At 33.1% G+C, this 16,296-nt stretch overlaps 1 protein-coding gene across 1 annotated transcript; it reads right to left on the minus strand.

The window, feature by feature from the left end:
- Nucleotides 1-6,035: 6,035 nt before the first annotated feature.
- LOC145306249 (uncharacterized) lies at nt 6,036-9,743 on the minus strand. Its single transcript, XM_080148312.1, has 6 exons — nt 9,620-9,743; nt 8,147-8,180; nt 7,878-7,943; nt 7,155-7,217; nt 6,624-6,733; nt 6,036-6,162 (listed from the first exon to the last, which is right to left on the minus strand). Exons 1-6 carry the CDS (start codon nt 9,659-9,661, stop codon nt 6,124-6,126), a joined length of 354 nt encoding a protein of 117 aa, XP_080004438.1. The 5' UTR covers nt 9,662-9,743; the 3' UTR covers nt 6,036-6,123.
- Nucleotides 9,744-16,296: the final 6,553 nt, after the last annotated feature.

Raw genomic sequence — 16,296 nt, forward strand, 5'->3', positions numbered from 1 at the left:
TACTTTAACCGTCTACTACTTACAAAATAAAACAAGGTTTCGTGTTTATTTTCTCCAATAAATCTATTTTTGATTTTAATAAATACACTTTAAATCTACTTCTACGTATTCCCATCCACAATTTTTTGTGCTTCGCTACTTATGGATGTTGTCATCCTTGTTTCATTATTAGTCTTCTAACATTTATTAAATTTTAATTGTAAAAACCTTTAATTTTTAAAGTTATCCCCAAAGCATGATTCTACAGAAGGAGTAGTTTTATTTATCTCAACAATTCTAAGGTGAAAGAAGTCTTATTAATTTTCTATCATTCTCATATTTTTTTTTGTTTTTTTTGGTCCCGTATTGTAAAAATATGGCGATCTCTTGATCAATTAGTTTACTAAAAGTGTACACAGATCGAGTAAATTATTGAGATTAGCTAGAGTAATAATCTTGTTTTCTAATAGATTTATTACCCTAGATAGTCAGTAGTCAGATATCTATGATTTATTCAAGATTATAAGAAACTTAATTCTTTTAATGTTGTAATTTCCTAAAAGCTAGCTTCATCCTAAAAAAATCAACTACTTATAGATGACTTATTATATTGATGAAATAAAAACATATGCACCATTCGTACCAAAATATATTACACCAATGATATAGTGTTTTATTGTTCCTACACTTGAAAAAAAGAATTAAACCATGTTATGGGGCCTCAATAAGTATGCAATTCATTTACCTATTCTTTCAGTACTCAACTTATGTTATCCCTTAATGGTTGGGGGAAAGGGGGGGGGGCGTTGAACGCCCCCCCCCCCCCATCCGTTTTTTTCTATCTCATTTTCTGTGTGTGAAAGATAAAGAGCCCAAACTGCTTGACTTTTTAAGTGTGGGTATGAGACATAACAGAGAGTTGAAATTTTTTGAATATCTCCATCCTGGCGGGCACAGGATTCCAGCAAACCTGGCATGGTCATCCAGGTAAAAGCAAAAATATTTTTTTTGACTAAAACAAAGCATTTTATCTTACCAAAATACTAAAATATCCTCTAGTAGTACATCCTCATATTAAATACAGATGTTCTAGTCAATTTTAGGTTCCAGGTATGATCCTGCAGGTCCTGATCCTCCAGGTCTCCAAAAATCTTTAAAAGGCTCCTGTGGCCGCAATTTTTGACTTAGAGACTTCAAATTTTAAACTTAAGCTTTTCTTATATGTCTACATAACGTATTAAAATTTCATGAAGATCCGCCGCCGTTATCCCGCTGACTGCCAACTGCGACGGCTGGCAGCTGCCAAGTACAGCTGCGGCCGCTGAAATTTATATTTTGATATTTCAAATATAAAATTTACATAAAGATAAACATTTTCCGCAAAAAAAATTTTATTCTAGCTTCAAAAATAAAAAAATTACAGCCGTTTGAAATTTTTAAGTAAAAAAGGACCTAAAAACAAAGGTTGTTAAATAAAAGGGTGAAGGAAGCAAAAATTGACCTTGACTCACTTAAGGTCGGAAATTCATCATAACACAGGGGACTTGCATAAAATTTTTAGTCCTCTAGCTCTAATAGCAACTGAGATAATAGGGGGGGGGCGTTGAACGACCCCCCCGCCCCCCCCCCTCCCCCCGACTGATTAAGGTGCGGCAAGGGGCCTGACTGTAAGGGGTTATTCTCATGTGCAAGCATCCTTATACTAAAGTAACAGGATGTCTGTGTGTTTGTCTGTTAACTGCTAACCGCTGAACCGATCGGGTTCTCCTTAACAGGGTAGCTTCTCATAGGTCCCGGGAAGGTTTATAACTATTTTGGGGGAGGGTACCACCACCCTCCCAAGAGAAATCGCCCCTAGAAAAAAATTACCCCTCTCGAAAAAGAGACTTGAACGAAACATAAACCAATTATTTCTCTAATTAGTGCCACTAGAGACCTCTAGGGGCGTAGCCTCTAGTACTAATTAAAGTAGTTAAAATGTAGCTGAAATGAAAAAATATAGTAATACTCTAATTCTTATTTAGTTAAGCAATTTTTTTTTACTTCAATTTTATTTAACTTTTGCAATCTTCAGAAAGATACTTATGGATTTTACAAAACAATCAGATCATTTTTTCAAATTATTTTAGAAGCTTTTATTTCAAAATAAAAATATTCACTATGATACTCTAATGTATAATATCTTTTATTAACAGTTTAAACTAAGATGACACACAATTTTTCATTACAACTTTAATATATTTACCAGAGAATGGACAGACTTAAAAAATATAAAAACAGATTAAAATAATTGTCAAAATATTTTTATATGTGTATATCTATAATACAAAGTAGCTTGATGTCTGTCTGTCTGTCTGTCCGTCCGTCCGTCTGAAGCTTAAGATCTCGGTAACCACTTGGCACTGAACCAATTGGATTCTACTCTTCAGAGTATATACCTATCGGTCCTGTGGTGGTTTTAAGCTATTTTCTTGTGGGGATGAAGATGAGGATCCTAAATTTTTTTTTTTTTTTGATAATGCATATGATGAAGATGAAGATCCACCACACATGTACTACATTTTTTTAAAATTATTTCTTGGGGTAAAGCCCCTAGAGGCTAGGGGCGAAGCCGCTAGTATATTTATAGACAACTAGAAGTATAGTTTAAAGTATAGTAAGCTCTTTTTTACAAATATTTACATTGACATTATGGCCAATAATAATATTTACATAATGGAACGTCAAATTACTATTCTTTGATTATTATTATGCAAGGGAATGCATTAGTACAAAATTGGACTTAGAATGTGCAATCAAAGGGTTGGTTATCTGCAATAATTGTTTTATTGTTTCATGTGGTTGTTTTTTACCTTAGGCTAGGCTAGGTTAGGTTATTTTGGGTACAGGGTGGACCCGAAGGTATAGGACATTGGAAGTTAATGCTCCGCATGGTTTCGACTTACCCTTATCATTCAATTATGACAACATTGGTAATATAATTAGTAAAAGCTTATCTAAACTACCGGATTTGATATTATTAGGCATAATCGTCTTTTTGGTTCTTACCTAGATGTGGATGGATAAGTACTATTAACCCCCCCCCCCCCCTCCTCACATACACAATATTTTAGAAATAAACTGAAAATAAGGGAAGGTAGTTTTTTCCCGCCTGCCTAACCGCTGTAAAGTCTCTAGTACCCAAAAATTACTTACCCAAATATGACCCTTCCCGCCTTTTTTACATCTTTTTTCAAGATGGTACTTTGTGTGATATCACCGTCTTCTTTTTTTTAATCTAAAAATGTCCATTCTTCATTCATATTTCTCTAATTTAAGAACAATAATGGAAAAGTCATAGTGTACGTTGATATGTCCAGATTTTAAGGTTAAACACGGTTCCTAAACTAATCTGGCCCTTGAATCACATTCTAATTGAAGATTTTATTGTCTACTGCTGTAATATTTTTTTTATGAAATAATGTTTTTGGTAACTATAATGAGTACATGAGGTAATACTCAAGTTTTACCTTTCGTAATTTGGCTGTTAAATTCAGTTCAGCTAATATACAATTATAATATGTCCGATCGACCGATAACCACCTACTTAGAATATATAGATTAATTCATATTTTACTAAAAACAAACGGCAGGCAAAACACACATACACACACACAAACTAAAAATTATTTTAAAAGAAGCCTGCAAGAAATACACAGCTTTAACTTCGGAAAGACTGCCACAAGAAGACCCAATACCCAAACTTTGAAGCATTTAGCTTCAATAACGAAAATTTTGTAGGCACTTAAAATTCCACTAAAATTGGCTGAATATCATTTTGTTTTGCTATGTTCCTATGTTCTGTTTTAACCTTTACAGCCAACTAATAAGCTCACAAAGGCAGAAACTAAATTACAAGATTTTGATTAATTGCTGGTCTATAAAATGGTTAGTAATATTAATGGACGTAAAAATTAAGTTTAGCTTATAAAAATGTTCAATCGATTTATAATCTCTGTGGATGTTGCACCAGATTTTCATGTATTCTAATAAAAAGATAATCCACGCTAACTAAAATATTGATCCATATCCACCCCAACACTCCAACTGGATGAATGAACTAACCAATACATGAGGTCCATAAGAGCAACCTAAATTGGACGGCACATTTTTACCCTGTCAATATATCCAAGTATTCTATATCCATTAAATGTTCACTAATAGACAGAGAAAAAATAGTTTTAGACCTTTTTTTGTTTGAAATCACAGCCGTTCGCCCTTGACGCTAAAAAAGTCAACACACAGAACCTCTTCTTATATGTACATTGTACACCAAATAAATAATGTCAATTATACAACTAACATTAAGATTAACCAGAAAACACCCATTTTTGTCATCAAAAACACATGAACAGTAATTTTCAGGGATCAAAGGGGATAAGACAATGGCCGATAAATTCGATGTGATCCCCAATGATGATACACTTAATCACCCCTTCTGTAGATTACAATTAGTGGTTGAAATGTTTGGACACTCAACTCAATGAACTTAAAGATTGAAATTCGATTAATGTCCCCAAAGTCATCAAATAAGTAAACGTTATTATAAAACTTTGGGGACTAGTTTAATAAACAGCTCAAAGCCTCCTCCCTCCCTGAGTAATTTTAGCACCATCCTGTATAAGGAATGTCATTTAAATTTTCATCTAGGACCAGAAAAGCGGATCTTACAAAATATCTAGTATCTTGATTATATACTTTTTGGTGATTTAAACTAGTGCACTTATGATAAAATGCTAAATTTAATAAGGACACTTTACTAAAATAGAAAAATTTAGAGTAACCACGTTCCTAATATTGTAACTTGCAAAATAACACAAAAAAAATGTCAATAAAACATCAAATAAAATTGTAAAAATTTTCAATTTTCCAACTAATATTACTTTTAGATCTATTTAATGATTTTATGAACATAATAGTAAAGTGAACACAGTAATAGTGTCTGACTGATTATGACGTAACAAAAAAAATAGCCAATGAGAGGCCGTTATTAACCAATGGTAAAATTTATAGTGACCTCTCATTTTTTGGTTACGTCATAATCAGTCAGACACTATTACTGTGTTCTAGTAAAGTACATACTTAAATTTGTAATCTTACACTATTTAGTAAAGTTTTTTGTATTTGGGTAGAAAAATATGAAATAAAAACCGTTCAACGAAAAAAAAAAGTTGGTACCCGCCCGGTTTTAATTTAGATGGTAGCGTGACTGATTGCTGTAGTTTGAACCTCACTGCGTTATAATAGAGAAATTAAAAAATATTTTTTCTGTGATATAGGGCGTGAGACACTAAAAATACCTATACAGCACAGTTGAAAGTTACTAAGCCTTAACTTTCATTGATTATCGAGAAAAATGTTTGATTAAAGTTCTTCAAACGATTACTTGAACCTTAAATAAGAACCTCATATCCTTAGACGGTGGAAAGGGGTAGGGAGGTCAAGGGTTATTTACCCCCCCCCCCCCCCAAACCTTTGAAACCCCTTAAAACATATTTGGAAGGTCGACCTCACTCTCCTCTGTTTTTTAAAGTACCCTTAGATGACACTAGAGACACTATTAGTGCTTATTATTAGCTGGGACCCTTGGGTTTATTGGTCTACCTAAATTAATAACATTGATCACAGATATAGGTCAAACAGTAGAAACACAATAAAATATTGAATGTGGTTTTAATATTTGATGATATTGCAGTTAATCTATTTAGATAAAACATAGGAAATTTCTTGGCTTATCCAAAGATTTAATTCAAAATATGTTAAATCCTACGGAGAGGGAATAAATAGGGGATTTGTAGAATACAAAATTTACCCTTTTGTAAGTTAAAAACCTTTGTAGAAAATCTGGACACTGCACTGCTGCACTGGACCAACCAATCAGAAATTAATAAAAGTACCCAAAGTTTTGGCCAAAGAATGGGATTATGTTTCAAATCAATTTGATGACATAATATCTAATATTATTGATTACCACTTGAAACCTTGATCTATCATACCATAAACTAATAATACATGCATAGACCTATATTATTTATTTCAGCAAAAGATTCAACAATTTTTATTTCATTGACAATTTTTGAAGTACATCATTTTTTTCTACATTTTTTATTGTCTAAAAAGAACTGGCCTTCCAAATTCATCCACCTAAAATATAAATATTTTAGTAAACTTTAATTAGACTTTGCATAGAAAGACAGAGAATGTTTATTAAATCTTTTCAGACTAATATTGATGGTTCTAAAATGTACATAGATGATTTAAAACTGCCATTTATAAACTCCCTTCCCCATCTTCTCTTTTTTTCTGGTAAAATAAAGATACCTCCATCCATCAACCTTATGTACAGAAAATCCGTTGTCTGTTTACTATTTATGTAGAATGGCGCAGATAATTTCTTCTAATCTTTTCGAAAATTGCTTTTCAATTATAGGGAGTGAACCCCCCAACCATTTTAGGGTGGCAGGAATTTCGTCACTAATTGGGTGTAGTTACCTCCATTTCCAAGTGCTCACAAATGGATTTAGGTCCTAAAGAGGTATACAACCCCTCCCCCAAGTCATTTTAAGGAGGGCAGGGGATAAGTCAATTTAAGGATGTTAACTGACCTGAAAGAATGGCTGTTGCCTGACCTCTCTTCTTGTCCTTGTGTTGGCCCTGTTGTTTCTGACGGCTGCAGCCGCCAACAAACCGGCTCCGGCTTTAGCCAACAGAACACCTAAAATATTTTTCTTTTCAATATTGAAATGTAAAACAATCAATTCTATCCTATTATGTAAAGAAGTAAGTTTTTTTTGTCTGAAGCTCTTGATCTCTATAACTACTGAACTGATTGGGTTCTCTATTTTAAGATTATCTTCACATATGTCCCATATTGGTTTTAGGCTATTTCATTTTCGGATATGAGTTTTGGAATATGTTAAAGCTATTTTCTATCCCCATTCTGCCCCTTTGAATACAGAGCCCCTATGTGCTAGGGACACGGCCTTTAGTTTTATTTAAATAATAACAATATTGACTGTAGCTTGCCCCTAGTTAGAATTTGGAACGTTCAGTAGGAGGGTTAAGGACGTGTGAAAACTCTATATAGTAAATAATTGCAGTAAAAGTTGAAAGCACTAGAGAAATAAAGTGTTTACCTCCTACTCCAGCGGTCAGAGCATTGGCAGCTGACAGTCCAGTCACGGCTCCAATAGTAGCACCTAGCAAAACAGAAGAATATATATTTTGTGGCGTAGCTTCTCTTTAACTATGATATGACCTTCGGTTAATCAGAATGTCACTAAACTGTGATCATTATAAAAAGTAACAGAATGTATGTGAGTTTGTCTTTCTATCTGTCTGTTTGCAACAAAGATTCTAGCTAAATGATGACCCGATATGGTCCTCCTTTGCATGGTGGCTTCTCATGGTCCTGGAAAGGTTTATAACTTGAAGAAGAGTACCTCCACCCTACCAAGAAAAATTGACCCTAGAAAATCATGACCCTCACCGGCCCCAACCTAAATTGCTCCTAGAGATTCGTATAAAGTATTTAAGTAAAGGGATGTTTACAAGAACACCTGTAATGCTTACCTGTGACATTACCAAGAAGTCCAATTGATAACAGCTATAGGAACACATGCAATGCTTACCTTTGATAGGACCAAGGGATCCAATTCCAAGAACAGCCACAGGTACACATAATATGTTTACCTGTGGCAGAAGAAGAAGAAGTCCAGTTCCAATAACGGCTACTGGAACAACTGCAATGCTTACCTGTGACATTACCAATGGAGCTAGTTCCTAACACAGCTACAGGAACACCTGCAATGCTTACCTGTGATAAAACCAAGAAGTCCATATACACCTACAATGCTTACCTGTGATAGAACCAAGGGATCCAGATCCAAGAACAGCTACAGGAACACCTGCAATGCTAGCTGTACCTAAAATGAAACAAATACAGGTAAATGTTTAAGATCAAGATGGAAATCATATTCTGTCTACAATTTATATATAATACGTGCTTTACCAAAAAAATCAGCCGAGCAATTAACATTTCAAAATGACGACGCGACTGGCGGACATATGGGCAGACAAAGTTAGTTATAGAGTAGCTTGCAACAAGGTTAAAGGCAATAATAATTACCTACAGGTAGGAAAGCACACAGGTATCCAGGTACCTAAAAAAGTAAAGGGTTTAACCAGATATATAGAGGGATAAGACAATGACCGAAGAATTAATATATATCTCTAATGGTGTTACACAAGGTAGATTACAGTTAGTGGTTGAAACGTTTAGAAACTCAACTTAATAAACCAACCAATCAAGATTCAATAAAAGTCATAAAAGTTGTTATGGCAACGAATAAAAAAATTATAAAACTGTATATAGGGACTAGTGTAACAAACAGCCAATATCCCCTCCCTCTCTGGTTAAAACCATCTTGGCATTTAGGAATCTAAAGGGATAAGATAATAGACGATAAATTAATAAACAGCCAAAATTGGTGATAATAATGATGAAAATTGTTGGTGAAAAAGTTTGGACACTGTCATTTTCAATCAAAATTTATAAAAGTCCTTCAAGTTAAAGCCAATAACTGAAATCTATTGATAAATATGATTTACAGCCTAATGTCTTCTCCCTCCTTGCTTTTAATTTAGTCCAAATATTTGTCTACATAAATATATTATTTGCAATATTTTACTTAATGCAGAATATTTGATATTGTTTAAATATAGATAATAAACAAGGATTAAAACATCCATAAGTAGCGAAGCTCAAAAATTATGGATGGATAATATCCGAAAAAAATGAACTTCATTGCAGTTTTATAAAAAAAAACATTAAACTAAAAAATCAGGAAAACTTATAAGATTTATAACATGAAAATTTAGGAATCGATCAAGCACCTCAGCAATAAGCAAATCTTAGTTATAAGTAACCAAGAATTGCAATATTTGATAGCAGAGAAACAATATCAACCAATTTATCATAATCAAAGTATCAAGAACAGCCAAATTGATATATAGACAAAGCAATCTGATCATGGAAAGATAACGAAGTACCTAGCTGGTTTCGTCGTATTTTCACAGTAGCTTTTTTCCTAGTTCAAGCCTCTGCAATCAAAAACATTTACCTATCCTAACCTAAAATAACATATCAAACGCTACTTTAAAAAATACGACGAAACCCGCCATTTCGTTTTCTTTCAATGATCCAAACAATCTAATATTTCTAATATTTACAAACATTTACAGCTCATCTCAGAGAAATCGATCAAATTACAAATAATTGGCAAATAAAATCTTCTTATTGAATTTCACAAACTACATTATTGGTCAGAGAAATTTTTCACATTAGAGCAAACAGTCAGACAGATATTTTAAGTCATAAAGTAGCTTCTGTACTGAAAATGTATTTTTATGCTCTTAAATGTGGAAAATTAGAATTCTAAACCAATTAAACAAGGACGACCACTTAACTAAGAAGGTAAACTTCACATTTAAAATTAAATTGTTTATGTTTAAGCAATGTTTCATTTAAAGCCATGACAGACTAAGACACACAATAGTAAAACTTGTAAAACTGTAATAATCTACTAATATAGATGCCTACCAAAGAGCAGAAAATAATGGCTGAAAATGCAGAAATCTTCATTTTTTTCCAGAAACGTAATAGTTTGAATTAAAGGCAGCTAACCCTTGCGTAAGAGTTCCAGCGATAAAGTGACGCACAAATGACGCATATTGATTTTTATATCAACATCTAGAGACAGGATAATATATTCCAGAACAAAATTGCATACTGTGTTTTTTAAGATCTCGTAAACGGCTGGATTGAACGGTCTATTTTGATAATTCTAAGCTTAATTATTTATTACGTATCTTGGGCCGAGATTCAAACTTAGCACCTACCCAACAACGTGTGTCATGATGTTTTGCAAAAGTTGAAATGTGCCCTAAAGACAATCAGCTCTTTAATTTCCCATCTCTTGTCTTGATGTACTAACTGACAGTTTTTTAAATTTTAACATAACTCTTACTATAACTTTGAATAGAAGCATAGGGAATCTTTTAATAGTTATTTCTTTCATCGTATTATAAATAGCTTTCCGCGGATATAGAAAGTACAATTATAAGATTAAAACCAGTTTGTTTTTTAGCCCCGAGGTGCCGAAGGCACAGGCTAAAAAAACTAGTTTTAATCTTTTGATTGTACATTTTTATATTCGTAGAAAGCTGGATATAATACGATGCTAGACATAGTTTTTTCGTATGGATGAGAACCGGTTCCTATCCACCGGATTCGAATGAATACGAGAAAATCCTTTAGTTTTGATGTATTTTATGTCAGGATTCAAACCCATCACCTACCTGACATCCAGCGGACACTAATGGCTATTAAAGAATATATATCTCTATCCTTCTTGTTGAACTCCATCTTATGCTTGATTTGCATGGCATTATTTCTTAACAAATTTTTTAAAATTTATTTTACATGCATGTTTACTTCTAGTTTGATTGCTTTTTATAATTTTTGGTTGGTACTAGTTTTGGCTTTGCCTTATCTAATCAAAATTCAACATAAGGCCCCAAAGTTGAATAAGAAACGTTATTATAAAACATTGGGGACTAGTGTAATAAACAGCCCAATGTTCCCTCCCTTCCTGGCATTGAAGCTTTCTTATTCGTTGGCTAAACAACTTAAGAGACTTTTATTTAATTTTAACTGCATGGTTTAATAAGTTTAGTGTTCAAACGTTACAATCACTAATTCTAATTTACAGAAGAGGTTATTTTGTTTATCATCATTGGGAATGAACATCAATTTATCGTCCATTGTCTTATGCCTTCAGATCCCTGACTTAACCTAAATTAAAGGTTAAATGACGGGTAACAATGTCTTTTTATCTGTCTAAACGCCAAATAGACAACCAAGCCCTATATTCAATGACTAGCGGCTTCTCCCCTAACCTCTAAGGGCGTTGCTCAAAGAGGTTTAATCAACCTATTTTTGTTGTTATTTAGATTTAAAAACTCCCAAGAAAATAGTTTAAATCCATCCCGGGACCAGTATATATTCCCCGAAGAGTAGAGCCCAATCGGTTCTGTGGTTACTGAGATCTTAAGCTTCAGAAAGTCGGACAGACGGAGAGACAGACATGTACTACTTTGTATTATAGATTGCACTATTTTTGTCTAGAAGGCCTTACTGTACATAGTATAGAGTTGCTCCTGTTTATTATCCAAGGCATTTCTAAAAATTTACTATTGATGTCACATATCTAACATAACAGCAAAAATGACATGCATGCAGATTAAAGGCCTTAAAAATTTTAGATAAAAAATTATTCAACATAGTTATTAAGCTGCTGATTAAAACCAAAGCCATGAGCGCAAAAATTATTATCAATGAAGCCACTCTACAAATATGTCTGATGTTTACTATATTATTGGACTCCCACAGGGGTTGGGAAAAAGGAGTAAAACTACCTCTACCTATTTTTGATGTTTTAAAGGGGTGGGGTGAGGGGGAATGAAGGGCGTGGGTTTGTGATCGCGAGACACTTTTAGGTAAAGCATTGAATCATCGTTTCATGTTGATTAAAGAGTTGTTACGCTTTCTAGAAAATGTTCATCCCTGAAAAATTTGCAAATATTTAATATGCATTAATATTATTTTATGCCAATATCTTATATTTGTTGTCTTTATCTGAAAGTATTTTATTAGTAGAGCATAGCTACTCATATTTAAGGTAATTCTGTCAGCACATTTATATTCATGATGATTTCATAGCATTTAGGTTTAGTTTTGAAAGCGTAATAACTCTATAATCCTTAAGTTCATTTGGAGCATAATAAAATTTCATTGTATAATATAATCATCCTATCATTATTGATTCATAGGACGATTAGACATAATGATATAAGCGAAGAATTTCTATGGCGAAATCTTCTTATGTAAGGATGTAAGACATTCTGTTAATTTTGATAGATAGATGAACACAGTAATAGTGTCTGACTGATTTTGACGTAACAAAAAAAATTAGCCAATGAGAGGCCGTTATTGACCAATGGTAAAATTTATAGTGGCCTCTCATTGGCTAACTTTTTTTGTTACGTCATAATCAGTCAGACACTATTACTGTGTTCTCGTTTGTGTGACCATCTTATTTGATGAACTTCGCTTTGTTGGATATCGTCATCCTTATTCAATTATATTTTACATTAATATTGTAATAGTTATTTCACGCATCGTATTATAAACAGCTTTCTGCGGATATAGAATGTACAATTATAAGATTAAAACCATTTTTTTTTAGCCCCGAGGTGCCGAAGGCACGGGTTTATCTTATGATTGTACATTTTTATGTTCGTAGAAAGCTGGATATAATACGATGTTAGAATTAGTTTTTTCGTATGGATGAGAATCGGTTCCTATCCACCGGATTCGAATGAATACGAGAAATAGATTTAGTAATTATCTTAATTTAAAATATTGTTTAAGTAAATATATAAAAATAACTAAATTTCCAGCTTTCCAGGGATGTTAAGTGATAAGACAATGGAAGATAAATTGATATACAATAAGAGATATAAGTTTTCCGGAATTTTAATGTAGGGAGGAGATTTGAAATCTGCATCAAATTTTAAGGATTTTTATAAAATTCGTTTTTTGTAAAATTCTTTATCTAAAAGCGAAAATACATTTTAAGTTAATTAATTTTGACCAATAGGATAGGTGGATTTTAAACTACCTGCGCTCTAATTGGTTGAATGATGTACGACATCCAATCAGAGCGCAGATTTTTTAAATCCACCAATCACAGATGCCAAAATTAATTAACTTAATTTGTATTTCCGCTTTTAGATAAAGAATTATACAAAAAACGAATTTTATAAAAAATCCTTAAAATTTGATGCAGATTTCAAATCTACTCCCTACATTACAATTCCGGAAAACTTATATCTCTTAATATACAATCCCCATTGATTATAAAAAATAATTACCCTTCTGAAGATCATGATTTTTGGTTGGAAAGTTTAGACACTACATGTTAGGAATCAACTAATGAATATTAAAAAAAGTGCCCAAAGTTTTTGAGCCAACAAATATGATAATGCGGTTATAAATCTTTGGGTACCAGTGTAATTTACAGTCTAATGTCCTCCTGACATCATTGTTAGAATATTTATAGACTTTCTAATGCCACTCAAAACGACGCCTAACATGTACGTTCAGCAGTTTGGCAGCTAGTAAGCCTTTAAAAGTTCATAGATTTTTGGAAATAATCGTTCCCAGAAACATTTTCCATGAACTGCATCAGATCCACAGCTGTAATTGATCATAACTTGTGTTTCTTTTGTGCATACTTGATTGATTTAAAACATAACAAATTAGTGCAAAATATTATTACACAAGGATGACAACATCCATAAAAGTAAAGCTCTGAAACGGTAGCTTGTACTTTGCTGTCCCAGGAATCAGTATACCAAAAATCAGATCAATCGGATAATTAGATCATATAACAAATTTTTGTTAAAAAAGTGAAAAATTAACATGTTGAAAATGGCCTATGCTTTCTAAATTGGACCTAACTACTACAGGGATCACCATGCAAAATTTGAAATCGACAGGACAATTCCAACGTGCCTAAATTAAGGAATAAAGCTATCCATCACGAACGTACAGATGGACGGACGGACCGACCCTAATTTTAGAAAAGCTTTGCTTTCAACAAGGATGACAATCTTCTCGAAGCTTTTGTCAGTCTTTACAGAAGAATCTCGCTAGCCGCTTAACCGATAAGGTTCTCCTTTACAATGTAGCTTCTCATAAATCGAATAATAAAGGAGCTCTGCTAATAAAAACAATTTGCATAACTATTAAATGATTTATATATGTTGCACAGACAAACTGACATGCAAGACCCTATTTACAGAAAATCTTCGCTACAAAAAATCAACAGACAAAAAAGTTTTTGTCTTAATGAATTTGCAATTTTTCGCTCGGAAAAATAAATTGTTAAACTTTTATTTTTTATGGGAGAATTCGGCACCACGGGGCTAAAAAAAACTAGTTTTAATCTTATAATTGTACATTCTATATCCGCGGAAAGCCGTTTATAATACGATACGAGAAATAACTATTTTCGTATTCATTCAAATCCGGTGGATAGGAACCGGTTCTCATCCATACGAAAAAACTATGTCTAGCATCGTATTATATCCAGCTTTCTACGAATATAAAAATGTACAATCATAAGATTAAAACCAGTTTTTTTAGCTGGTGACTTCGGCACCTCGGGGCTATAAAAACTTGTTTTAATCTTATAATTGTACATTCTATATCCGCGGAAAACCGTTTTTAATACGATGCGAGAAATAACTATTACAATCTTGCTTTACAACCAACTCTAATTTTCAACAATGTTCCATTCATTAGTGGGAAGGGGGAGGGGCAGGTTTAGTCCCCGCCCTCCCCCCATTCGATCTTACTAATTAGGGACATGGACACCCAGTTACTTCATAATTTAGGATGAGAGAGATAGCAGAAATATACCTATAAATAATACCTATACTTTAACTTAGAAATAAAACAGCCTAAAACCATGCAAATTGCTAGGGGCAATGTAAACTTTTTCAAATATATAGAACTATTATCTTTCAGGTGGTTATCGAATTCTTAAGGGAAGACTTACTACTTTAAGTGAGATTTTTTTATAGATAAACTGTCTTTTAGAATTATTTCTTAGTACAATATATTTAGTTTAGATACTTTATTCAAAATACAATCACAACTATTCCCACGTCCCTGAAAAGTATAGGATGCATTCAGCTGCAAAATAATGATGATCCATAAAACCAAAACAATTCAATGAATTTCTCATTTTATATTTTATTACTTTATTTTGGCGACATGCTATTTTGAAAGATGACTATTGCTGGACACAACCCAATCTGTCCCGATTTTGTATCACTTTGAAAAGTGCGATTCCAGTTACGTCATTTACGTTTCGGGAAAGAAAAATGGAAGGGGGGAAGAAAATCTCTTCAAAAGAGATGGGAGAAAAGGAAAGAGATTCCCTTTTTATATGACGTCACAGGAATCGCACTTTTCAAAAGTGATACAAAATAGGGACAGATTGGGTTGTGTCCTATTGCTGACATAATATAGACATTCAGCTATTCAATTTAATGACATTTCCGGGGAGGGAGGGGACATTGGGCTTTTTATCACACTAGTCCCTAAAGTTTTGAAATAAAGTTTTCTTATTCTTTGGCTTAACATTTTTGAAGACGAATTTCTTCTCAAAAGTCGAAACCAGTTTGAGAGGGGAGAGGGCACTGGTCCCTAAAGTGATATAATTACATTTTCTTATTCGTTGGCTCAAGAACATTGAAGACTTTTCTTGAATTTTGATTGGTTAGATTATTAAGTTGAGTGTACAAAAGTTTTAACCAGTAATTGTAATCTACAGAAAGGGATAATTTTGTATATCATCATCGGGGATGTACTTCAATTTATCGGCTACTGTCTTATACCTTGCGATCCCTGGACATTTCTAACTTTTAAATGATCTTAATCTACAGAGTGTGTAATTTTATTGGGGATGAATATCAATTTAACATCTATTGTCTTATCCCTTAAAAGATACTCAGGTTCTGATGTTTGAATAATTTTATACGACACCATGGAAACTGTCCCAATTTTGTATAACTTTTGCGGAACATGTTCCAGTTACGTCATATTTTTCTTTCCCGAAAAAGAGAAGGGGGAAAGAAAAAAAAGGGAAGGGGGGAAGAAAAAAGAGATGGGAGAAAAGGGGGTTTTCTCCATCTCTTTTGAAGAGATTTTCTTCCCCCCCTTCCCTTTTTCGGGAAAGAAAAATATGACGTAACTGGAACATGTTCCGCAAAAGTTATACAAAATTGGGACAGTTTCCATGGTGTCTTTTTATACATTTTGCAGAAATTAGGACACACTGTTACGGAGCATGCTTTACTAATTAATCATTTCAATATTAGATGAATGGATATAAGATAAATGGATATTGAAAAAATGTTTCTGTTCTGTTAGCTGGCTAATATGACTTTACCCCATCCCTTCCACTGACCATGGAAGAACTTATAGACCAATACCTGATAGCTATATTAGCAACCTAAAAAAATGTCAACAAATGACCTGTCACAATATCCATGTATTCTGTATCCATTATTAAATGCATTTATAATTGCAAACAAAATTAGCACAAAAACGGTAAAATTGCCAACTATTTTTTATCCTCAATT

This window comes from Acartia tonsa, chromosome 14, assembly GCF_053477335.1.
Source record: "Acartia tonsa isolate MP-2025a chromosome 14, ASM5347733v1, whole genome shotgun sequence".
Classification (NCBI taxonomy): Eukaryota; Metazoa; Arthropoda; class Copepoda; order Calanoida; family Acartiidae; genus Acartia; species Acartia tonsa.